At 45.1% G+C, this 24,448-nt stretch overlaps 2 protein-coding genes across 3 annotated transcripts; one reads left to right on the top strand and one right to left on the bottom strand.

The window, feature by feature from the left end:
• The first annotated feature begins 217 nt into the window (after positions 1-217).
• On the top strand, positions 218-8,021 carry LOC123097366 (acyl carrier protein 2, mitochondrial). Its single transcript, XM_044519079.1, has 2 exons — positions 218-615; positions 7,516-8,021. Exons 1-2 carry the CDS (start codon positions 391-393, stop codon positions 7,690-7,692), a joined length of 402 nt encoding a protein of 133 aa, XP_044375014.1. The 5' UTR covers positions 218-390; the 3' UTR covers positions 7,693-8,021.
• Positions 8,022-9,125: 1,104 nt separating this feature from the next.
• On the bottom strand, positions 9,126-22,916 carry LOC123097367 (chromatin-remodeling ATPase INO80). Of its 2 annotated transcripts, XM_044519080.1 has the most exons (22): positions 22,614-22,916; positions 21,759-21,843; positions 20,783-21,573; positions 20,505-20,702; positions 20,273-20,383; positions 19,581-19,966; positions 19,366-19,474; positions 19,198-19,278; positions 18,818-18,984; positions 18,601-18,726; positions 18,321-18,482; positions 18,193-18,250; positions 17,801-18,031; positions 17,532-17,678; positions 16,863-17,417; positions 16,403-16,660; positions 16,034-16,141; positions 13,113-13,207; positions 12,861-13,017; positions 11,736-11,936; positions 10,784-10,912; positions 9,126-9,833 (listed from the first exon to the last, which is right to left on the bottom strand). In XM_044519080.1, the coding sequence occupies exons 1-22, from the start codon at positions 22,689-22,691 to the stop codon at positions 9,582-9,584; spliced, it is 4,485 nt and encodes a 1,494-aa protein (XP_044375015.1). In that variant the 5' UTR covers positions 22,692-22,916; the 3' UTR covers positions 9,126-9,581. The 2 variants fall into 2 exon arrangements, with proteins under 2 accessions (XP_044375015.1, XP_044375016.1); XM_044519081.1 differs by lacking the exon at positions 9,126-9,833 and having other exon boundaries at positions 10,866-11,245.
• Between the last annotated feature and the right edge of the window lie 1,532 nt (positions 22,917-24,448).

A 24,448-nucleotide genomic window follows, 5' to 3' on the forward strand; every position in this document is an offset into this window, starting at 1 on the left:
GGGAGGAGCTGCGCCAGATCAGACGCCACAAAGCCGACCCGTAAAAAAGCATATTCTGGAAATATCTTTTTTTACGGATCCATCATCATACGGGGTCAGTAACTGTGGCCGTCCGCGCCGGCCCGTAAAAGCATTTTTGCACAAACTGCAAACACGTTTTGCGGGTCGCTAGAGTTGCTCTAACCACGTCGTAAGAAGAAGAAAGCCCAACGACCCAGAGTAGGATACACCGGGAACAAACCTAGAGCCCAAGTGGCCTAAAACCCTGCCGCTCTCCTCTTCCCCCACTCCACCCCAGCCCAGAAAACTGTCGCCCCGCCGCCGCAACGCATCACGCTTCCTCCGATCCCCTCTGCCCCCCTCCCGGAGCTAAGCACCCATCCCACCCAAATGGCGGCGGCGGCGAGGAACCTGGTGCTACGGCACCTCCGCTTGGCCGCGTCCCCCGCGTCGTCGGTGGCCCTCAGGCCGGCAGCGGCGCTGCAGGGGGCCCTGTCGGGGCGGCGGTGGATGTCGTCAGAGGACGCCAAGGGGTCGTTCCTGGACAAGGACGAGGTCACCGAGCGCACCATCAAGGTCGTCAAGAACTTCCAGAAGATCGACGACCCATCCAAGGTCCTCCTCCAAGCCCTCTCTTTCTTGCTACCAGTTCCATAGTAGGATCAAATCAACAGCTTGGATGCCCAGTGTTACCTTTTCTTTAGCATTCCTTAGATTTTCTTTCGTTGGGAGGAAGCAACATTGATCGGCGTTGTTTCAAATGTTGTACGCTGTTGGTTAGATAGATCTCCTCGTATTAAGCAGTCTAGCTTAGCCGCTTATAGGTATTACTAGCAGGCGGATGCGCGGCACGCCGCCCGTGCAGAAACTCGTGCCTACATCTATATTATTTATTATTCCGAGGAGAGAATAGGTGGTACTGGATTTGAGAGCGAGCTGGGCGTGCGTGTGTTTTTATTTGTTTGTTGGGAGAGAAGAGATTTCCACCGTTTGATGATGCCTGCTCAGAATCTTGTTGAATTTTCCAAGCTTCTGATTGCAATTTCACTCCTGCTCTTCCATTCTGCATCTACCACAGAAGAAAGCAATATGGTTCTATTTTTTTCCAACTTGAACTTCTTAGAGCACACAAGATCCGTTGCATGAAAGCAGCAAATTTCACTTGTTTATGTTGTAGAAACCCAATCAGTGACTGACAGATCCATCCATCCGTAGTTTTTGCTTTATTTTTGGAGAAAAAAGTAGGTGGTTTTCCTATTGCAAGCATAGCAAGGAAAAAACAGTGAGTGATCATCTCCATAAAAAAAAGATTACTGATCGCTTGCCTAAGAGTTTGAAATATTATCCAAAAAAGCAGTCCCTCAAAAACAATAAAAAAAGCATGTCCCAGATTAATGCCAAGGCATAATTAGGACGACTTTGCAAACTACCAATTGAAACAGAGGTGATCCCTTGTTCCAATTGTCTGAAGACCACACATGACACGTGAGTAAGAGTGCTCTTGGATTTGTCTTAGTTGTGGCCAGAAAAAAAAATTGATGCTTGCTTTGACAGCAAGATTTTCTTTTTCCATTTAAAAGTAGGAGGGGTTTCAAGACTGCCAGAGTGCAAAATTTGATACACCTGCGAGGTAGAAGAGTATCCAGGTGAATGTAATTCAGTTGATACGTCCAGAGATCTTGCTCTATATCAGTACAGAATTGGCCAAGGTGAAGAGGACTACTCACTGCTCAGACAGAGGCAATGGGAAATAAAATCTCTGAGATCTTTACTCTCGAGCACTATCTTTGTAGATAAATGAGTATCCAGTAGCACAAAAGAGAATAGCTCAGGCCGCTGGTGGCTCAAACAACCAGTAATCAGCAAGCCCTCTTGACAATGTTAGTAGACACAATGCTCACAATGATTGCAGCATACACCTTAAACGACATCCACAGCCAAAACCCTCGGCAAGTTAGTTATGTAGACCAAGAAGCTAATTTGTTATGTACCATAGAACCAAAATCTAGACATAATAGCCATGTCAAGAAATAACTACCATGTACACCAATGTTTCTTAGAATATAGATATGCCCCCCACAGTAAGGAAGAACAAATCTGAAATTAGTAATCAAGCAGGACAATTACGACTTACGACAAATATATTGTCTAATTAATCGAATGGTATGAGGCTTAGAATATTGGCTCAGATAGGTCTATATGAAATGTCAAAGGAATATTGGTAGGAGCTGGGTTCCTACTGGGTCTAGCTCGTAGGTTGTAGGGGTGGAAGGGGGCTTGGCGTGGAGGAAGGCGAGGTCGCCGACGCTGGGGCGCCGTCGCGAGAGGGAGATGGCGCAGGAGGCGGCGGCTAGGGTTAGGTCTCCTGGCTCCCTTAGGAAGCCGAGCAAATATGATTGCTTCTGCTTAACTTCAAACGAGTGCTTACATGAGTTTATATAATCTCCAAATACGATAACTGGGCTAAGCCCCTAATAACGATAAGATTACTGGGCTAGGCCCCTAACTGCCTAGGCTGTAGTATATGCCGGTCATAACATCTCTCCCCGCCTGCACAAACAGCTCGTCCTCGAGCTGGAAGGCGGGGAAGCGCTTGCGAAACTCCTCGAGGTGATCAACGGGCGCCAAACACCTCCTCCGCGTCAACTGGGGTGGGCAGGTCGCCGAGCTCGGCGGCGGCGGTGTCCTCCTCGATGTAGTCCGCAGCCTCCAGGTAGAAGAGTCGCGGGCAGACGTGGCCGGGCACGTAGGGCTCGTCGCAGTTGAAGCACAGCCCTTGGCGGCGACGCTCGAGTTGCTCGGCCAGGGTGAGCCGGCGGAATGGGCGCGCCGCGGTCGCGGCGAGGGGCACCGCGAAAGCCTGAGCAGGCCGACCTTGCGCGGGAACTTCCGGCCAGGGTGGCGGCCCAGCGGCCCGGGGCGGTGATGCCTGTTGGATGGCCACCGCGCAGCGCTCGAACGCGCGGGCGTAGTACATGGCCATCTGGAGGTCGTGTGGCCCGCGCATCTCCACGTCCACGTGGATGTGGTCCGGTAGGCCGCCGACGAAGAGCTCAGCCCGCTGACGAGCCACAGTGCCTGGAAGCGGTCGGCGAAGTTTTGCACTGTGGTGAGGAACAAAAGGCGCCCAAGCTCCGCCAAACGGCTCCCGCGTATAGGCGGACCGAAGCGCAAGAGGCACAGATCACGGAAACGTTCACATGGTGGCATGCCGCCCTCGTCCTGCTCGAGGGCGTAATACCACGTCTGGGCGGCGCCTCGTAGATGATATGAGGCGATCCAGGTGCGGTCGGACGCAAGCGTGCGCTGCCCCCTGAAAAATTGGTCGCATTGGTTGAGCCAATTCAGGGGGTCGACGGTGCCGTCGTAGGTCGTGAACTCCAGCTTGGAGAATCTCGGCGGTGGCTGGGCGTGGACGACGGGCGGGTATGTGTCATCCGCGCGGAACAGCGAGGGCGACGCGCCGAGTGCCGGCTGCAGAGTACTGCCACGGAAAAGGGGCCCGTCCACACTATCGTAGGGACCCGCAGCACCCGAGGACCCGCCGAACTGCACGGTCGGGGGCTGCGCCGTCGGTAACAGCACATGCGGCTGTCCTGAGGTTATCGTGTAGAGTGGCTCGATGGACCCGGCGAGCCAGGCCGGTAGCGGAGATGGCGACGGGGGAAAACGGACCTGTTGGATGGGCACCCCGGGCGCCGTCGACGGAAGGCCCGGCCCCGAGATCACCGGTGGCGGCGGCGGCAGCGGCATGATGGATGCGACGGAGGTCGCCGGTGGTGGCGGCTTCCACGGGAGCTGCTGCAGCCCCGTGATGGTGGTGACGAGGGTGGGCGGCTGCAGCCCATAGTGCCTCGCGAGGAAGGTGCGGATGCCCTGGACCGCCTGAGTCAGGTCGCGGAGCGCCGCCGTCATCTCCTTCGGGGTGAGCACGGCGGGGCGGGCGCGGGTGGCGTCCAGGCGGCGCAGGAGACCGGCCCGGTCAGGGACGGCGTGTTGGCCGCGGTGGTCATCGGCGACGAAGAGGCGATCGGCAGCAGGACGGAGGGGGTGGGCGGTGGCGCGGACATGATCGAACCTGAGACACCTGATACCAGATTGGTAGGAGCTGGGTTCCTACTGGGTCTAGCTCGTAGGTTGTAGGGGTGGAAGGGGGCTTGGCGTGGAGGAAGGCGAGGTCGCCGGCACCCCAGCGCCGTCGCGAGAGAGAGAGGGCGCAGGAGGCGGCGGCTAGGGTTAGGTCTCCTGGCTCCCTTCAGGAAGCCGAGCAAATATGATTGCTTCTGCTTAACTTCAAACGAGTCCTTACATGAGTTTATATAATCTCCAAATACGATAACTGGGCTAAGCCCCTAATAACGATAAGATAACTGGGCCAGGCCCCTAACTGCCTGGGCTGTAGTATATGCCGGTCATAACAAATATATAGTTAGTAAAAGTGTAAAACTATTAGCATTCGAACAACACCCTTAGATATGAAGTGCAAAAGCAGCTATCTAATTTTCATAAAACAACATGCTTTATTCACCATATTGATATAACCAAAATATGAAAATATTGACTAATTATACAAAGTACAGATGCAACTATTGATAATACAGATACCTACGCTTGCTAGCACCAATATATGAAACAGCATGTTTAGATATTTTCATATTGCTGCTATATGAAGGTATTGATCTGAAACATTGGGCAGTGGGGAAGACCGTGGGATCGGTCTCCTACCTCATGTCTGTTGTCGGAACTACCTTTGGGCTCCCAACTACCATAAGGAATTAATTGTACCTTACTCACTGCACAATATGAAGGGCAATACATGTCGAATCACTCACAAATCAAACCCATATCTCATGTGTATGCTAGCTTGCTGGCTTGTTGTTGCTTCATATGCCTTGTTGCCCTCTCTGCGTCACTCCGTGCTCAGTCGATCCTGAAATTCACCGATTCCTTGTGAAATCTCCAATTGACATAGATCTGGACACACATGAAGGGAATCAATACACTGAATATTAAAGGGGTAGTAACAAACAGAATATTTTTGGATATAGGGAACAATTTCTCAAACATTTGATCTAACAGCGTAAATCAACCATGATTATTACCATTAATTTGTATTGGTCAGCTTGCAAAAAGGGGTCTATCTTCGTGAACAAACAAAAGATGATGGCAACAATGAAATGATTAGGACAGATTATGCTAGTGATCTATACAGAGACATGCATGATAGCATGAGTCTAAAACAATTGATGTATTTACCTAATCACGACACGTCTATTTTCATATAACTGATATATATACAAACACTATGGCAGACTACACGTACCACTTTAACCAGGTTCTTGGGAACAACAAGTTATCTTTTTAGAGAATTCAATAGCCTGGATGGTGTGTGTAGGTGCATTCACCATGCCATAGGGTGCATCAGCCTTGTTAGAATCAATTTCAAGTTCTTGTGGCTAACTCCAATCTCTTGATGCAGACCTTTGTCAAGTACTCCTCGACCCTGCAAGAAACACATGAAAAATTAGCATAAGAAAACATGCCATTCTAGTTATAGAGAATTGCAAAGTCAGAACAATCCATTTTGGAACAAACTGTCAGCAATGGATTACTTTTTCTTAAAGATTATGCCAAACCAATCAATTTATATGTATGAGGTAGATTTGCAACCAAACAATCAACTATATATTATGTGTATAGTGTTTCTAACTTTCCATTTCTATTAACCACACTAATTTGTGAATGTTTCTAATGAAAACTAGTTTAGGTTCCGAACTAAATGGATCAACTAATCAGTAACAGAAAAACAAAATCAAATTGCTATACATGTAACGACCATCTTCAAAAGATCATACATGCCAAAAAACCCAAGTACATGACAACTTCACAGATATGAAATTGTGCAGCAAGTAAGCCAAGATTGATCAAAATTCACCACAACATAGCATGAGAAAAAATACAGAGTCATCGCCTCCGAGTGCACGGATGCAACCATGTGGAGGGAACGTGGCAGCAGCCTACTCCAGAGCAGGAGGAGGCACCCCTGGGTAGAACATGGGCCAGAGCACGCACAACGTGTGCGGACATGGGCGCGTCGATGTGCGGCTTGGTACACCGGGAGGAAGGGGCAAACTGGAGGCGGACGTCGCTCGCCAAGGAAGATCGCGGATGATGCGGACACAGCGCTGCCGCTGGCTTCAAGAGAACAGAGGCCATGGGCGTGGAGAGCCGCCGCTAACCAGCCGGCGGCAGATGGTGGCAGGGAACAGTGGTGGCAGGCGCGCGAGGGATGGATGCGACAATGGAGGAGGATTTTTCACATGCGGTGGTAGAGATTGAGAGGAAACATATGTAGGAGGAGGGGAGAGCCTAGAAGGAAAGACTGGATATTTTCAACGAAGAGTCGGGGTCCTTCCGGAGAACACCGAACACGTGGAAAACGAAGACCTTCAGCAGTAAATTCCAAAAGCAGTAACAAATAATCAAAAACAGAAAAATCAAACTTGTACACGTGTCAACACAGGGAGAGCCAACGCCCAATACTGGATGCTCAGGAGGAGCTCTAGCTTAGTCACTTTAATTATTGTATATATATTTGCGGCATGTGTATGCATCCGAGTTTGTATGGATTTGATACGGGGAGGAACCACTGGCGGAGCTTTGCGAAGCCAGAATGCCCGAGGAATCATTCATGAGTGGTTTTAGATTGTCAGTTCGATGACATAACGTGTGTGCCTTTTTATTAGTGTGTTCTTGTCAACACTATGCTTATGTTGATTCGCATGGGCAATCTTTCTGCTTTAGCTCACTAGTATTTGGTAACTGATCAGCTGATTTCCAGATCCAGAACATCTTTTAGAAATCTGGTGATTACTGTTTAGAGTTAATTGCTCACTGCGCCTCCTATTTTCACTTGAGTTGTACAAAACACTAGTTAGTCACGCATAGGGCGTGCTTGCTGAAGAAATTTGCCATCCTCGCGACAACATGAATTGCCATGAAAAAAAATTGTTTTGCCATGACCTCCCAGGGAACGTCAGCACAATAGCATTTTCGTTTTTTTATGCACGGTAGCTTATCTTTTGTGCAAAGATTGGTTATACATGGTAGCTGGTGTTCTCTGTGACCTAAGTCGAAGTAGGTCATGTGAAGTGATTGGATTTCAAACGAATAATATGTTTCGCTACACATAGTAAATTAGCAAAAAATGGTGCGAACAGAAAACCATTCATAGCATCCCAATTTTCCGTGCTGTGAACCATCTAATTTTCAGAAGAAAGCCTGCACTAGCTAGCTTGCATTTGCTTGCATTCTGAGTCTTTGGCCTGCACAATTGTGCTACTGCAGTTTACAGCAGAGCAGAGGTAAAATGCTGCAGATTCAGCGTTTGGGCATGGTGATTTGTTTCTGTTTTGCTTTCGTTGGGTGGACTGAATTGCGGAGTGGTTTTAGCTCCTTGTGATGAGTTTTGTAGCGTTTGAAATCATTAATTGGTTTCTTTGCATTGTCCTATAGGTGAAAGCAGATGCCCACTTCAAGGATGATCTTGGCCTGGACAGTTTGGATGCAGTAGAGGTTGTTATGTCCTTGGAAGAGGAATTTGGCTTTGAGATACCTGACAATGAAGCTGACAAAATTGACTCCATTAAAGCTGCAGTGGACTTCATCGCCTCGCACCCCAAAGCCAAATGAGCAAAGGGCTTGGTCCTCCACTTGTTCAAGTCTTTACCGCCATGAAGCTCGTGTTCAGATGAGAAACAATTCCTCTGCATGCTGTATGTTTCTGGGGTTGTGCGCCATGTTCAATTTCGAGCACCGCCTTTTCCGAATAATATTTTTGATATGAGAAGGATAACGTATTCCTGTATGGAGTTTTCTTAAAGATCTCTGTCCTGAGTCTCCGGTTTGTTTTGAAGACTGAGTTGCGATTTTGATTGTGTATGACCAACTGAAGTATCAATTTACTCATATATGCGCTGAATGTTTGTAATACAAGTCGTATCATCGTTTGCTTGTTTGAAGAGTTGCAGAATTCTTGACAATGTTGTGTGCTGTTGGCCGCCTGCCGTTTTTTAACCCTCCCTCCATAGCCAGTGTGCATAAGTGCATCTCCAGCCGTTCGCCCCCCCCCCCCCCCCCCCCCCCCCCCCGCGCGCGGGCGTTTTTAGACAGAAAATAGCGCGGCATGGGGCCCTCCGGTTCCCAGCCGCCCCCCAAGTTCGCTCCACAACTGCCGAGTTCCAACTTTGATTCAGCACACTTCGGCACAAATTCAACAAAAAATATTTTTTATTAGATAGTTCATCACAGAAATCAATACAAATTAAATAGTTCAACGAAGCAAGCAAGAGCGACAAGGAGCATGATCGTCGGTGTCGGCCTCGGCTTCCTCCACGAACACCTCGTCGTCGTTGGAGTCCATCGCCGAACACCTCGTAGGCATGTTGGGCAGGTATCCTCCGATATCCTCGCTTGCGTTGTCAGAGTCCTGAAAAGGCTGTCGCGACGAAACCCTCTCTTTTCGGCGGGGGAATGGCCTTTCTAGCAATTGTGGGCAGAGGGGTGGGGCCGATATAGTGGTGGTCCACGCGCCACTTTTCCTTCCGCCGTAGTCCCCAAGTGTCCCCCAATGCGTTGGGTTCGGCCTGGAATCACCAGACCAAAACATGGCCCGAATCGACGGAATTCAGTGTCAGAGGGCATGACGGCGGAAAAAGAAAAGACACCTTGGGGTCTTGAAAAGACACCTTGGGGTCTTGTTGGGGGTGCGGCTGGAGATGCTCTAAGCTATCAACGCTGGACTTTGAACACTGCAGGGCTTAATTCCTTTAGCAAGCTTGTAAAAATGTTAGGTGAATCTTTTTCCTCCCCCAGCGTGCTCCTCCCTTTGATCCATATTACTAACACTTGGTACATTAGACAAATCTAAAACAGGTAATATGAATCAGAGAGAGTAGTATGATCTATCTAACACTAAATACATCCATACCTAGACAAATCAAGACAAAGTAATATGAATTGGAGGGAGTAATATTTTTCGCTCGTATAAGTTAATTAGTACACAATCAAACAAGTGATTTGGCAAACCCCTGGCATCTCACTGTTAATTTTCGAAACGGAGGGAGTAATAGACACACATAACATCTATTGGACCGACTGAATAAAGTGATATATGTTTCCAACTCAGAAGCACAGCAGATATTTCCTGCCATGTTCACTTTTAGCCTAACAAAACTCTACATCACTACTCTCTTTACACAGCAAAATTATTCCTATATGTGACGGAACATTGCTAATGCTTATTTACAAAATGGCTAGAGCATCGCCAACAGCAGGGATAAGGGCTGGCAATAACAGCCATCATTGGGCTCAGCTCACTGCAACTGCACCCAAGTTGCAGTCCCAGGTTTCTGAAAAGAAGCTGCACAGCACAGTTAAAGTACTTATTGAACTGCGTAACACCTTAAGCAGATCCAGAGCTCCTCCTCTGGGTGCCATCTTTGATGCTCCTACTCGACACCAAAAATTAGAGTCTTGCCATTCGCATCTTATGTTCTCATCAGGTCAACCCAGTAGGTCCACTAGGCTGAAGGATATTGCAACTCTTCTGCATCATTGTTGTCATTGTTTTCAGCTGCATCTGCAGGTTTCTCAACATCACAAGCAGCAACGGATTCCTTATCCTCACCCGTGCTCCTCACTAGTCTCTTTGATCTTTTAGGCCTCAGAGAAGCAATATGCTCCTCGTCTTCGACAGGACCACTCTTGGGAACATCGCCATCCGCACCATTATTATCCTGTGACTTTGGAGGTTTCTTGTGCAAGCCCTTTTTCTGGAAATAAATTAGTAGTTAATTAAACAAATGAAGCCCACACATAGCAAGGTTGAGAAAGTTAGGTGAATCTAACAAAGCCTCAAGGAAACAACATGGGGACTAATATATAATAATTGGTTAGTGCACATTATCATTATCTATTATTTCACAGCTACCTATTACAATTGTTGCAATATGATGTAATATAAGTTTCTCCAATACAGCACATTGCAAGGCAACTTATTCAAAATAGCATCAAGCAGGATAAGGACTGGTGCAGGCAAAGATACTGCATCACTTGTTCTTTTATATCCGCTTCAATTGGAATTTTAAGCTTGCATACTAAGTAACACCTCAATGATTTTTTGTTTGTATACACACAGGGTGATATGAATTCCTAAGAAAATACAGAAAAAGAACTTCAAAGCCCCAACCGAGGGTGTGATCTATCCTATCAAAAAGAAAGAAGTGAGTCGATGAAGCAGCACAAGGTTGTGGAGGAGCAACTCCACCTTGCTGCTACAATGTGTACAGCACGTGTTGAAGGAACAACTTCAACGTGATGCGGTAGATATCGCTCTAGAGGCGAATGTAAGCCAATATGGCAGCAGGAGTTCAATCCAGAACTCCTAGATCTTAGATAAGAACACCAAGTTCTATAATAGGTAGTGGGGTACATAGTCTGGGTACAAAGTAGAGGCGAGGACCTCTATTTATAGGGCTTTGGGAAGCCTTCACATACTTCTACTTATAGCTGGAATACTCTATCAAACATTATTTAAGTTTCACCATTCTACTCATAGCTACTCACAAGTAGAAGACTCTAGAAAACAGTAGGTAGGGTAGAACAGAAATACTACACTAGAGTAGAAGCATCTAGAAGTAACCAAACAAATCTGACATACGATTTTTTTTCCTCATCTAGTGTTCCTCATCACTCAATAACTCAGAAACGTTTCTCTGTGTACCTTTTTGCTGGTTGTATTATCTTGTTCTACAGGTTCTTCAGTTGGATCATCCAAGTCTTCAAGCTTCAAATCTCCTTCTTTGTCAACCTTGATGGCCTTTGCTCGCCTCTTCTTTAGTCGATCCTTTGCCTAAAAGGGTGACTGTGCAGATGAGGAATATTCTTGCCAGACTTTTACCACTAACTCAAAATCATCTGTAAACACTCAAAATGAACTCAACAATTCTTAGAAAATGTTTTGGTTTGAGCAAAGTGGTTGCTGACAAAGGTCCGAATTACGAAAGCCTAAGGTTTTTCAACCCCCGTCTGTACCAATTACCCGATGCTTGCTAGAAACAAGGCACTGTATAGTTTCTCCATAAAATTAATTCATAATCAGCAGAATCGCTAACACAAGACATATCAGTAAACTCACAGCCAAACAACCTGGCAGAGATCATGTTCATGGTGAGATGGCCTTTCCCTATGAGTTAAGAGAAAATGAGAACCAACAAAATTTTCCAATTTAAAACTGATTTTGGAATTAAAATTTGGTAGAGATATTAGACCAAGTAGCATTTCAAGATAAAAGTTGGCCGTGTAGATTCCATTGCAGTCTGTAAAAAGATGGAAATGATATACCCCCTTAGTTCATATTTACATAACATAATAGCTTTCTTTGGGCACTCGGATTAAGGAGCTGATACGCTAGCCCTATTAATTCCTTCAGAAGTATGTGTTCGAGTAAAAAGCCCATCTTTAATGCAAGTCTGTTCACAATGTAACATATGCACTTAAACATCAAATGATGCATGCACAACAAACACACCTCACGGTATCGAAAAGCAGGAGTAAGAGTCAGTAACATTTAAAATAATGCCCACACGGGAATCAGCTGAAATTGTAAAATGTCGTCTATCCTCAAAGAAAATAACAAGTCTAAATCATCATCTACTTATGAGGGAATAATTTACCTGCATTGATATTTCTTTCAATTTGTGTGCAATCTGTGTATCATCAAGAAGTAATGAAACAACATCCTCTTGTCTCATCAGATGATCATCCTGAACTTGTTTCCCTTTCATAACCAACTCTTGCACTGCATTCTTCTGCTTTGCCCTTTGCAAGATTTTCTCCTCAATAGTGTCTTTGCATATAAGTCTATACACGGTTACCTACAATTCCAGGTTTGAAATAATATATAACTGAGCCACTCAACTATTAATTATAAATATTGGTGGAATTTGTAAATTCGGATAACAGAATAGTGTTATTTGAGCTGGTGAAACCAAACAGTTAACAGATATGAGCTGAACTTCAGTGCTTTTCTTACAAACACTGAAATTAGTGATCAAACAAGGTTTTAAAAGTCCAAAAGACTAAATACAAGTTAACAGTTGGCCAGAAACCATGAAAGATGAAAGATTGGCTAGTCTCAAGCTTGTCCAGCCTGGTATAAGAAAAAGGGTTACAGACCATGTTTGTAACTTTAGCTGCGTTGTCACTCAACCCAAAAAAAATGACATTAATGACAGCAGCAATAGCAGCATAACCTATATAACAAGAAACAGAGCCACCCCTGTCAATATTGTCAATTATGCAGTAATGATTCTCATAATACGAGTCCATTCAAATAATGAATACATCCCATACAGGATGTAGAACCTCATGATGGCGGCCTATGGATGAATCAGTAACAACACAATAATAACAAATCATCTTCTCTCGTAAACATTCAGACCCATTTACAAACGAATCTTTACTTGCCATAACGTTGAATAGTTACCGGCCAGATAAAGACAGTCAATCTAGACTAGAGACAATGAATCTAGATTTAGGCATTAGATTACAACATTCCTACCCAAGGAATACCAGGGACAGAGTCAACAGGATCGGCAATTTTAGTACGAAAATCTTGGACAAGATTGGCAGATTTAGTCCGAGAATCTTTGTATAACAAAGAATGCACATGTTTTACAAACAGTAGTTCTAGTATGAAAATCTTCAACAAGACTGTCATAAATGCACATATTTACAAACAATATGGTGCTAAAGTTGCAACAGGTTGCAAAGTATGTATACATTGAGGTTTAACTTACCTCCTTCGTCTGACCAAGTCTGTGTGTTCTATCCATTGCCTGCTGGTCTTGTGTCGGATTCCAGTCAATTTCGTAAAATATAACCGTGTCAGCAGCAGTCAAATTAATTCCTAGTCCCCCAGCTCTTGTACTTAGCAAGAAGACAAATATATCATTCCTGCAGACGACAAAACTCAGCTGAGGTAATGTTTGAGGAGCGTTATCATCTCAGTGCAGTAGTTACGCCCTATACAGTATCCACTAATGCCTTACCTGTTCTGGAAATTCCGGACCATGTCACGACGATCAGAAATTGCAGAAGACCCGTCCAGTCTGAAATACTTGAATTTCCTGAAATTCATGTAGTCCTGAAAATAGCAGGGCATGACACGCAAAGTTAGAGAAGGGTTCAAATTTACGATCATAAACTCAACAAGATCTTTTGAATGAGTAGTTCATAGATACAGCTCCATATGATAGTAAGGCACACACTTCCTTGTTCATTTCAGTTCCTTCACAAAGTTCACAAGGCCAGTCAAAGAATAATGGAAACCTAGGATGCTCCTAAAGTTTCTGAAACACGGTACTCAACATTTTGTATCCTGTTAGTCAACTATGTAAGCTCAAATCCACAGTGATATTTTTAGATGTGCATGCATAACAAAGTTTCTTTAAGAATATTATTATTATTTTAGCAAATCTCAGATCTATAACTCCAAAATAAGAAATTGCAAAACTATCACCCTATCCTTGCTAGCGGCAAAGAAAAGAGCTGGTCGTGGTTGTTCATAACGAAAAGTGGCTGCTCGTTTGGAGGGGCAACAAAAAGATCGCAACATCAACGCACTGAACATCGTGACACCCCGGAGCTCCCTTGGCCGAATCTTCACGCCATCAGGACAGTATTGACGAGGAGAATCCATCCAGATGAAGGGCTCGAATCATGCATTGTGGAGGACGAATTTCACCGTTCAATCTACACCGACTGCCGCAATCCTGCATCGCACTCAATGAGAAATTTCCAATCACTTGCACTCATCTACACATCTGGATGTAGCCAGCCACCTAAACATTATCCCTTGTCCTATTTTTGCACTTGGCCGCGTGCACCATGATCCGTGGCAACATCAGGTTCATGTCCACGGATAGCATGAACGTAAGTTGAGCTCCAGCACATGGGGGTTGGGCAGGCTGAACCCGTGATTTCGGCAATGGATGTCAGGGTTGGTCAGGCTCAAGCTAAATCGAAGATTTCGGTTGTGGATGTCGGGGTTCTCGGGCTGAACCGATGATTTCCACCGTGGATGTCAGGCTTGGGCACGCTCGGGCTGAACCAGCGGTCTTGGCCGTGGATCATGTTAGGAAGTATTAGAATTGGTCTAGGAGTCTTTATACTATGTTTCCTTTTCTTGCATCTCAAGTCTTGTGTAATATATATATGCCCCTTGGACCTTCAATAGAGATAAGTTGCTTTCATAACATGGTATTAGAGCCTAGGTTTAGGTCTCCGGACGCAGCTACTCGTCCTCACGATTGATTTTATTTTTTTGTCAGTCTCGTAAGATCAATTATTTTCAGTGTTCTAACGATGGTTCTCTTCTCGATAGATCTCTTCGCCCATTGTCAATGCCTCGGCCAGATCGGGCCGCCGGCAGCCTTCTGCCAAGACGCGCAGAACAAGCCTGCTGCCTTCTGCCAACAAGGGGCATGACACGCGGCTGCCAGCTTGCCCTGTGCGTGACTCTTCCTCTGCTAGTTTTCCTGGCTACTGCTGCTACTTACGTGTTGCTCCCCCTGCTGCTTGCATGCTATGACTCCCTACATCTACTTTTATCTTGTATCTTCTACTGATGCGGTGTCTTCCTGTGATGTGCCATCTCTTCGTTATCCCCGGCTTGACTTGACAGGTCTTGAAGACTCTTCATGCTATGGCGACACTCTCAAGACGCGGAGATTTGGATTACCATTTTTTTCTAGTATTACACTCCTTCAAATGCAATGCCATTGCATACGCTCTGCGTTTGACCGGGGGGGGGGGGGGGGGGGGGGGTTAGGAAGTATTAGTATTGGTCTAGGAGTCCTTATTATACTATGTTTCCTTTCCTTGCATCTCAAGTTTTGTGTAATATATATACATATATATGCCCCTTGGGCCTTCAATAGAGATAAGTTGCTTTCATAATAGATCACACGCACGAGTACGTACTAAAGCTTGTTCACCGATGCTCGTACAAGCAACAAACATACTACCTTCACCGATGTGCACATACAAGCAAGCATGGATTCAGAGCAACACATGCACATATACTTACTAAAGCATTCAAGCTTGTGCACCGATTCTCAGCAAGCAGCTGGATCGATGCGGTCAATACGTGAGTCTGGCACGTGCAGCTGTTGTTGCAAGCAGCAACTAACAGCAGCTCTTCGTTGCCGCCGGCAGCGACCAGCTCTCTTCGTTGCGGCTGGCAACGATAGATCTCTTTTCAGTGCCGCTAGCAACAGTACGGTGGTAGTTTTGTGATTTCTGATTTGAAGTTATAGATCTGAGATTTGTTAAAATAATAATAATAATAATATTGTTTTAACAAATCCCATGCATAACTGGGAAATATAGTGGTTTTAGTGGAACCAAAGTATCCAACATAATATAAACACTTCACTAAAGATATCTCACTATAGAAAATCAGCACAAATCTACGAAATGAAGATAACTGTGATGGCACAAACTTTCAGCTAAACAAATTTCAATAACATTTTCCCATGTGTCTGATCTATCTATCTAGTACTACCACTGTTCTAAAATATAAGACGTTTTGGCAGTTTAAATTGAACTGCTAAAACATCTTACATTTAGAAACAGAGGGTGTATATTCTAAAGAACGGAAAATTAAAATTGTGAATTTACTACCTCCGGGGCCAGTATACAGGGCCGGATGGCCCCCTAGTTTTCTGAGTCAAACTTGACCACCATTTTATAACAAGGAAAATATGAGGTATGTTCCAAAAAAAAGTACACCGTTGGAAACATCTTTCAGAAGCAAATCCAATGGTACAATTTTAGGGGTATATAACCCATATTTTCTTAGTTAAATCGGTGGTCAAAGTTTTTACTCAAAATACTAGAGCAGCCTGCATACCTGTCCGGAGGGAGTAACTATTATTGCAAGAAAGATCTGAACATTTTTCTATAGTACCTCAAGGATGTCCAACATTTTAGTCATCTGAGCAAATAGGAGCACACGGTGATTTTCAGCTCGGAGTTGCCGCAGTAGTTTATCTAACGTGTGGAGCTTCCCAGAATCCTGTCATCAAGCATTTCATGACAGTTAATAAGGGGTCATAAATATGTGCAATAAAAACAACATTACACCAACTTTTCATAATGATCTATGCGAAATTTTCGGAAAAATTGTACAAGTAGTTAAGCAGTTCATGAAGCTAAGTAGCTAAAAACTGATTTAAAATCGTAACTGTAAAAAGAGAATGATATTGTGCAGCCAAAGCTACAAACCTAAACAGACAATTTCTAGCATTATATGCACAAGCAAAAGTTACAAACTTACCGTGAGCATTTTAGCTGGATCAAAATTACTCATAGGCGGAGATGACCCGAATATCCTGTACGGTAACTGTAGCATCGGTTCAGGGATGGGCAAATCAGTACATACTTCCTGTATCAAAGTATTATGACCATTCGGTATTCTAGGACCATTAAACTCGGAAATGCGAGCAAATCCCAGAAACAGCTTCTTGATCCAGGGATCATGCATCTCATCTGTTAACTTGTATGCAAAATTCCGATCTGAACAACAGACATTTATCTGGAAGAAGAGGAAAGGGGAAAGGAGAGGGTTAACCAACACGACCATGGTTATAAGTGGCTAACATGCATAACCAAAAAACATCTCCACTATATAGAAGTTCCAGAATTTTAACACTAAAGCTAAGATTACTGAACAGATGCCCTGACGCGGAAAGAAGTGCAAAAACCAGCGTCAGCACAGATGAAAGAGATAGGCTTACCGGCGGTGCTCTAGCTGGTGGGATAAAACCATATGTTGAACGAAGAAGCCGTATGTTCGAGACAAGCCTATCATGGTGAGAAAGCACTAGTGCTTCACACGGGTTATCGCTCAGGCCTATTTCAAATTTTGTTCTGAGCAAACTGGAGTCTGCCCTTTTAGGTGAAAGCAATAATCTAGTAACAGCCCGGACTTTTGTGGCATCATACTGACTGAGCTGGAGATCAGAACCTTCTGAATCAAGGAATAGATCCACGATTTCATCAACATACTCCATCTTGCAACGTGTCGCTGAAAACACTAGTCTCTCAAATAATGAAGACGTGGCCAGGAAGGAAGCTTCAACTGGGGACAGATTCGTTAATCGTGTAAAGCCAAATGCACCAGATGGCAGAACAGATGTGGTTCGTGAAGTTGATTCTGGAACTGCCGAATTATGGATATTGCTTGGCAAAAAAATATTGAACAGCCTGTTGATATATCCATTCCGGAATCCACAACCATCGACGGGTATTTCTGTGTTACAGATGATTCCTTCATAAACTAACTTCGGAATCTGTGGAAATTGAGAAAGAAATAATAATTAGTAGTGTTTGACTGTCTGTGCTCAAGAAGAAATGTATTGTAAACCATATGATCAACAATAGAAACTGTTATTGAACGATCGTACCTCAAACACTATAGGATTCCTCTTGCCTGCATAATGTATATCTTGCAGCTCCCCAAATGGGGGAGGAAGAAGAGAATTTGGGATCTCCGCAAAATAAAAGTAATAGCTTCCCTCATTGCGCTCAAACAGCTCTGGATGATTGCAGACCTAAGAATTACGTGGAGAACAATATCAAGAAAACCCTATTGAGTTGAAAAACCTACACTATCATAATTTTCAGTAGGGGCCTAAAAAATAAACTAAATAAATTTTAATTGTCGGAACTGTACCTTACGTAGCTGCATGACAATATTCATCAGGCTAAGCAGCTTCTTATCATTTAGATTGCCACGACTTCCATCAAGCAACTCATTAAGAGAGATCTTATTCTTTATGGCTTGATAGAAGATTTGCTGGCGAGAACTCAATCTGCAGGGCACAATTTCTTCTTTCTTTTCCGTCATTTCTGCTATGACATCAATCTTAACACGGCGGAGCATAAACGGCTTCAATATAGCATGCTGTGGAAATAGAGAACATGTCATAATCTTAAGAAATAGCAAGGCTGTACCAAACTTTACCCATTTGAAAACTTAAAAAGTCTTCTAAACAAGCACGAGACATAGGCAATCACTTAAAATAATCATGAAACCATGGCATTCACTATATATGACTATCTTACCAGTCGACTAAGTTGATGTTCATTCAAGGTCCCTCCATGTTCAGCATGGCCCTCGATCCTGGAAGGCCAAAGAAACGTAAGCAATAAAGTTAAGACAAAAAAACATAACTTCTGTAGGAAAACCGTACCCTTTTGAGAACCACTCATTAAACTGTTCGTGGCTGTCAAACAAAGTGGGCATGATGAAATGAAGAAGTGCCCATAGCTCAGCCATGTTGTTCTGAATTGGTGTCCCAGTAAGAAGCAAGCGATTTCTACAGTTAAAGCTCAGCAAAGTCTTCCAGCGCTGGCTGCAGTATAGAGCAAAAAGATGGTGATTATTTGTCAAGTAAGTGCCATGCAATAAGGAAAAAAAACAGAATAAACAAACGAAGATAGGCATGAGTTACAAGACGCATGAAATATCACCTGCTTGAACTTTTTATAGCCTGGGCCTCATCCAATACCATGTACTGCCACTTAACACGTCTCAAAAGCTTCTCTTCATTCACAAGTATCTGATAATTTGTGATGAGAATGTGGAAGCTAGCATCTCTATAAATGAGAGAAACAATGTCACATGATTGGTTTATGACCCTGTAATAAGAGAGACAATGAAGATAACGATGCTTCGATAAGAATCTACCTCCGATAAAGACGCTTGGGATTGATGTTCTTGCGAAGAACCACCCTTTCTGGGCCCCAATATGGGAGTATCTTAAGATCAGGGCAGAACCTGATCACCTCTTCAGCCCAATTATTCACAACAGATGCAGGAGCAACCACCAGGAAGGGACCCCATATGTTTTTATCCTGCATGAGACACCCATGTCATATCAAATGCTTGCCATGCAATATTAAACTACAACATAATATGACATCTCCAGAAGGAATAAACAAAAGAGCAAGAGATAAATTAAGTTCAGATACAACTGAGATTGGGTTCAGAAGTAACACAGAATGAGATCCAAAAGCAGTTGGGCAACAAATAACTAAACGAAAATTTAAGAAAATATATTCATAAACCTCAGCCAAGTGGGATAAGAATGCCATAGCCTGCACAGTTTTGCCAAGACCCATCTCGTCGGCAAGAATGCCATTTAACCCCTGCAAGAAATCCAAAGTGTGACGTTATAACCTAATAATGGCAGTCACCACAAGTGACCGAAATACAATAGCTCTGTAAGAGTTTACCTGTTCATAGCAATTGACCAGCCACTGCAAGCCCTTTAACTGATATTCTTTTAATACACCTTTAAACAACTCAGGGGTCTGCACAGATGACTGCTCAGGCATTGTTGAGCTGAAAACAAGATACTCCCAGCCAATCAGCTTTAGAGAATACAATTTCTTTTGTTCTACAATGCTAGTTTGCAATGAAAAAAGACAAAATTCCAGATATAGCTTACGGGTGTAAGAGATCAATCTTGCTAGGCTCCATAGTAGCTGAATCGTCCGTTGGAATACCAGACTCCGAAGATTGACAAAGCCTCACAATTTCACTATCAAATGCATTTGTCATCCTTTTCTGTTGGGACACGGCATGCTGAGCAGCTCTAAAAGCCTCTCTTTTTAATTCAGCTTCCTCGGGATCTTCCTCGTCATCAACCTCAGGAGCAGATCCCTCATCAGGCAGTGCTGATTCGCCAGCCTTATTCTGCATAAAGTGACTATAGAGCTCAGTTTGGGATAGCAGAAAGTTGAGCCTCTGCTGCTGTCTTTTTGCTTCGCGTAGTTCCTCTTCTCGCTTCAAAGCTTCAGCTGCATCTCTTTCCTCTTTTTTCCTCAACTCATACTGCGAAACAGGCACAAAGAATGAGTGATGTAATATTTTGTCTTGTTCTACAGCGCACAAGGGCAGTAAACACCATGTGCTAAACTGAACTGAAGGCAATACAAGACAATACACAAAACATTAACAGATTTGGGATAACGACACTCATATAGTGAAATGGCTCAGGGGATGTAAGAAATGGATATAGTATAATCAACTCATATAGTTCAATACTGTGAAAGAGATAAGCATTCCTAATAAAAGGCAGATTGTATACTGCCAAAATTGCAACAAAGTTAAACAATTGTAAGCTTATGAGACAAATACCTGTTCCTTGTCTACCCGTTTCCAAAATATCAACATATCCCTAGCAAGCTTCCTTGTGCGTACTGGAGCACTTCTCATCAGTTTCAGTGACCTGCTGACCTTGAGCTTCACCTGGAAGTTAAACAAGAAATGAGTAAAGGCTTCGGATGACAAATGGTTCAGCAAGAATGTAAACTAGAACACATTGAAATGGTGTCATGCTTTAAGGTGACACAATAGACAAATGCAATACCTCCCGTTGACAATTCTCAGAAAAGCGTTTAGCATCCATTTGCCGTTTCTTCAGCAAAGCAGTGAAATTTCTGTGATGCTTTGGAATGTTTCTAGCAATAATATGCCAGCGTTTCAAAAAACTTGCCAAATCTTCTTTCATAATTTCAGAATGTTCCTTTTTCACTATTTGCTTCTTTGGCAAGCTCCGCTCGATAATCTGCATATATGACATCACATTGTTGCTAAGTACACTAATACAACAGCATGAAATCAAGTATTTTAACATATGAAACCAACCTCATATGTATCTCCTTTTTCCAAGACTTTAACATAATGAACCTGCAAACTGCCAGATTCTGAAATAATAGATCTTCGTATCCTCCCAGCTGATCCCTCTGGAATTGCAAAGGGGTCCTCAGTTACTTGAAGTGCAAATTTCTGGATCTTTACCCTTTCCTGGAGTGATTCATGTTGAGGCTGAGGTTCGGCTAATCCACCATGACTAGTAGCCTCAAACTTAAGGTCAGTGCCAAGCATTGCTGACAGGGTGCGCAGATCTAGCGTGCCATTCAAGAAATGCTCCTCGACACGTATATCAGAAAAAACAGGCAGATTAAGGGAAGGTGCCAACTTATCATAACCCTCTGGAATTAAGTAGCTCACATTATCCCCCATATCCAAATAGGAAGAATCAAGTGAAGCTACAATCTTATTGAAACCACCATATGCACTAATAGATCCCATCCCATTATACTCAGGTGAGGTTTCTAACACACCTAATGCTGCAACATCCTTGAAATCACTTCTGTATTTCATAACTCTTGTATTGCCATTTTTGTGTTTTATCATTTGGGGGGTGTCTGCCCGAGGAGGATCAGAACCAAAAACACCCTCCTTAACCTTTGACCTTCTGTACTTTTGAACATGTTCACTCAGCATTGTACGGTAGTGCTCCTCGGTTATTTGGTTACTGTGGGCATCTGCTTCCTCATCATCGCTTGCAACACCAAGATGCCTTTTTCGCTTTTGATGCAGCCCATGAGAAGCATCACTCACACCATTGTACTGATCCGACAAGGACCCTTGACCTTAAAGGAAAAGTTGGGTGAGCAGCAAGATCCACGCAGAAGCATATATACAACAAGATGGATTTTAGACAATTGCCATTTGCCACAGAGAGAGAGAGAGAGAGAGAGAGAGAGAGAGAGAGAGCGCAAAGAAATGTACCAATAAAGATAAGAGAGTGAATGAAGGAAGGAAGAGTTGAGCTTACCTTGGCTACTCACGCTCCCATTTGGGCTACTATTCCCATATCGATCAAGATCTTCCGGTAAAGGGACTTTAAAGTTTAGCAATGGCTACAATGGCCAGTAAAAAAACAATAAGAATGATAGATCAACAGAACTCAACAAAACAAGAGCAGAAACAAGTTGTCTGCTTCATCAAGTCAAAAACAAAAGGCAGATTCCCCGTAAAAAAAAAAAAGAGAGATGATGTCCACTATTTGTATTTTCCACACTAGATCGCTACCTAAGGCAATACATATTTCAGTTAACCTACATCCACACAGAAAAAAGCAGACAGCAACAGTACCACTATGGAATCACCAAAATGATAAATTTGTAAGCTCTAAGGGTAGTATAGCAAGAAACTAAAGCCAAGAGTCATGTGGAGATCCCAGCAACTAAAAAACTTTAATTGTATGAAATATTAGACAATCTAGGCAAAGGCATTAGCAGCAGAGATGATACAAGATGACAAGTGGTAAACCGGACAAGGATAGCAGCAGTAACCAGGAAACGGTAGCACAAGGCATCAGCCAGTAAGCATGATTGCAACACCATCACCAAATAACCTGCATTAGGTTCCAACTAGCGAGCCTCTAAACCCTGAGCCGAAACCGGCAGCTCCCACCCAAACCACTACCGAATTGCACCTGCAAACTGGACAAACAAGAAACAAGCCCACCACACCCCGAGAGAAATCCCCGAGTCCAGTGACAAAGAGCTCCACAGCCCATCCCCAGCCCCGATCAGTGATCACGCCGCGCCCCTAGCACAACGCAGCGCTTGCCACGCAGAGAGGCCTCCAGTCAAGCGAAGAAAGAGAACAAGAGACGAGCAACTACCTCGAGGTTGAAGAGGTTGGAGAAGGAGAACCCGCTGCCGTTGGCGCCGCCGCGCGGGGAAGGGCGGCGCGGGTCCATAGCGAAACCCTAGATAGTGCCCCCGCGCGCGCGCGCGTGGAGGGACGCTCCGGGGATGGAGCGGGAACCGAGGCGAACGCGGGGAGCGGCGAGGACGGCGGTGGGGGCGGGCCGCGACGGCGGAGGAGTCGGCGAGATTAGGGTTAGGGTTTGTGGACGGGAGGAGGGGGAAGCCAGAGGGGACGCGGAGGTGGAGGGGGGAGGCGGATGTGGTGGGGGAAGTAGTAGTAGGAGGCATGGCTTGGCCGAAGGGGAAGAGAGAGAAACAAAGGGTGGGCGAGGAGAAGGGAGGGGTAGCAGGGAAAGCGAAACGGGACGGCAATAGTGCAAGGGGGTTTTTCGGGCTTCAAGTAGTATAGAAGAACAAACGAACATAGTGCAAGACTACCGGCGCTTGGATTTGGCAACGGTTTTTCGTTTCTTCGTTTCCCTTTTCCCGGCCGAAAATCTCGCAAAGTAGAGCATCTTAAATACGTACTAGATGATGATGTAATGTAAAAATAACTAAGTTATACATCTTCAGGTCCAAAATCCACCTCGAGCAGATGATGTAAATGTTAAATAAAGAATTACATCTCCATATCCAAAAGATGTAAAATACACATCTGAAGATGCATCTCCATTTCTAGGAGATGTAAAACGGTCGGTAGCGCGCTAACCATTCAACCGCTTCATTTTCGTTCCGCCCGTCGACCGCTGCCCAGGCCATGGCCAACTCCAACGACTCCGCCGCCTCCTTCGCTGTAGCCGCCACTAGAGATGCATCTAGAGTATTAAGTTCATAATAAACGGAGTAACGGTGTAATGTTTCGAGCGAGCGACAGCCAAAGCCAGAAATATGGAGATGCTCTTTAATTTGGGGGAGCGAGCGAGCGACAGCCAAGCCAAAGCCAAAGCCAGAAATATGGCATTTTTAATACAGCCAAAACGGAGTAACGGTGTAATGTTTCTTCGTTTCCCTTTTCACATGCGCCACTCCGACACCGGCGTCCACCCCTTCCCGTCGCTTGCCACTCCGGCAGCGGCGTCCACCTCCCTGCTCCCTCTCCGTGCGTCCGGTGGCATGGCGCGTAGCTCGCTGTCGGTCTCTTCCTCCTCCCGCCCACTAGATGAGCAGCCGGTGGTCTCGTGGCTCGGCCTCTCCTCTGTCTCGGAGGCGTCGAACGGCCGGGCCGCGATGGAGGTGGCTTCCGGGTCACGCCCGTTGGGAGAGTCGTGTCGGCGTCTGATGCCGTGGGAGCAAACGGTGCCGTCGAAGAGGACGCTTTGGAAGCGCCGCCATGGACTGGATGGGGAGTCCCCCCAGGTCTGACATCCATCTCCGGACCATCGCCCCTCGCCGCCCAGGGAGATCTCGCCGGACATGAAGGACAATTGCTTCCGGTGCCTGCTGAAGGGCCACTTCCGCAAAGACTGCACCAACGACATCATTTGCATCCGCTGCGGGCTGCCAGGCCATGGCTCGAGGAGTTGCACACGCCCGCACGGCCCGTCATCTATGGAAGATCTTCGGCGTGAGGCGGCGGCCAGGCGGGAGTTGGAGGCTGCCTCACGGCGTCGTCCTTCTTCCTCCGATGGGGCTCTTCGGTCCCCACGCACCGGCGTTGGGGCGCCTGCGTTGCCCCCGCCACCGCTGCCTCCGCCCCCGCGTGGCCATGCACCTGCGGTGGTCTGGCCTGTTAAGCATGTAAATACGGTGTATCTATAAACCATACTAGTCCAAGTCTTGTACATGTGCGTGTGGTGTTGTAAGTTCC

This window comes from Triticum aestivum, chromosome 4D, assembly GCF_018294505.1.
Source record: "Triticum aestivum cultivar Chinese Spring chromosome 4D, IWGSC CS RefSeq v2.1, whole genome shotgun sequence".
Taxonomy (NCBI): domain Eukaryota; kingdom Viridiplantae; phylum Streptophyta; class Magnoliopsida; order Poales; family Poaceae; genus Triticum; species Triticum aestivum.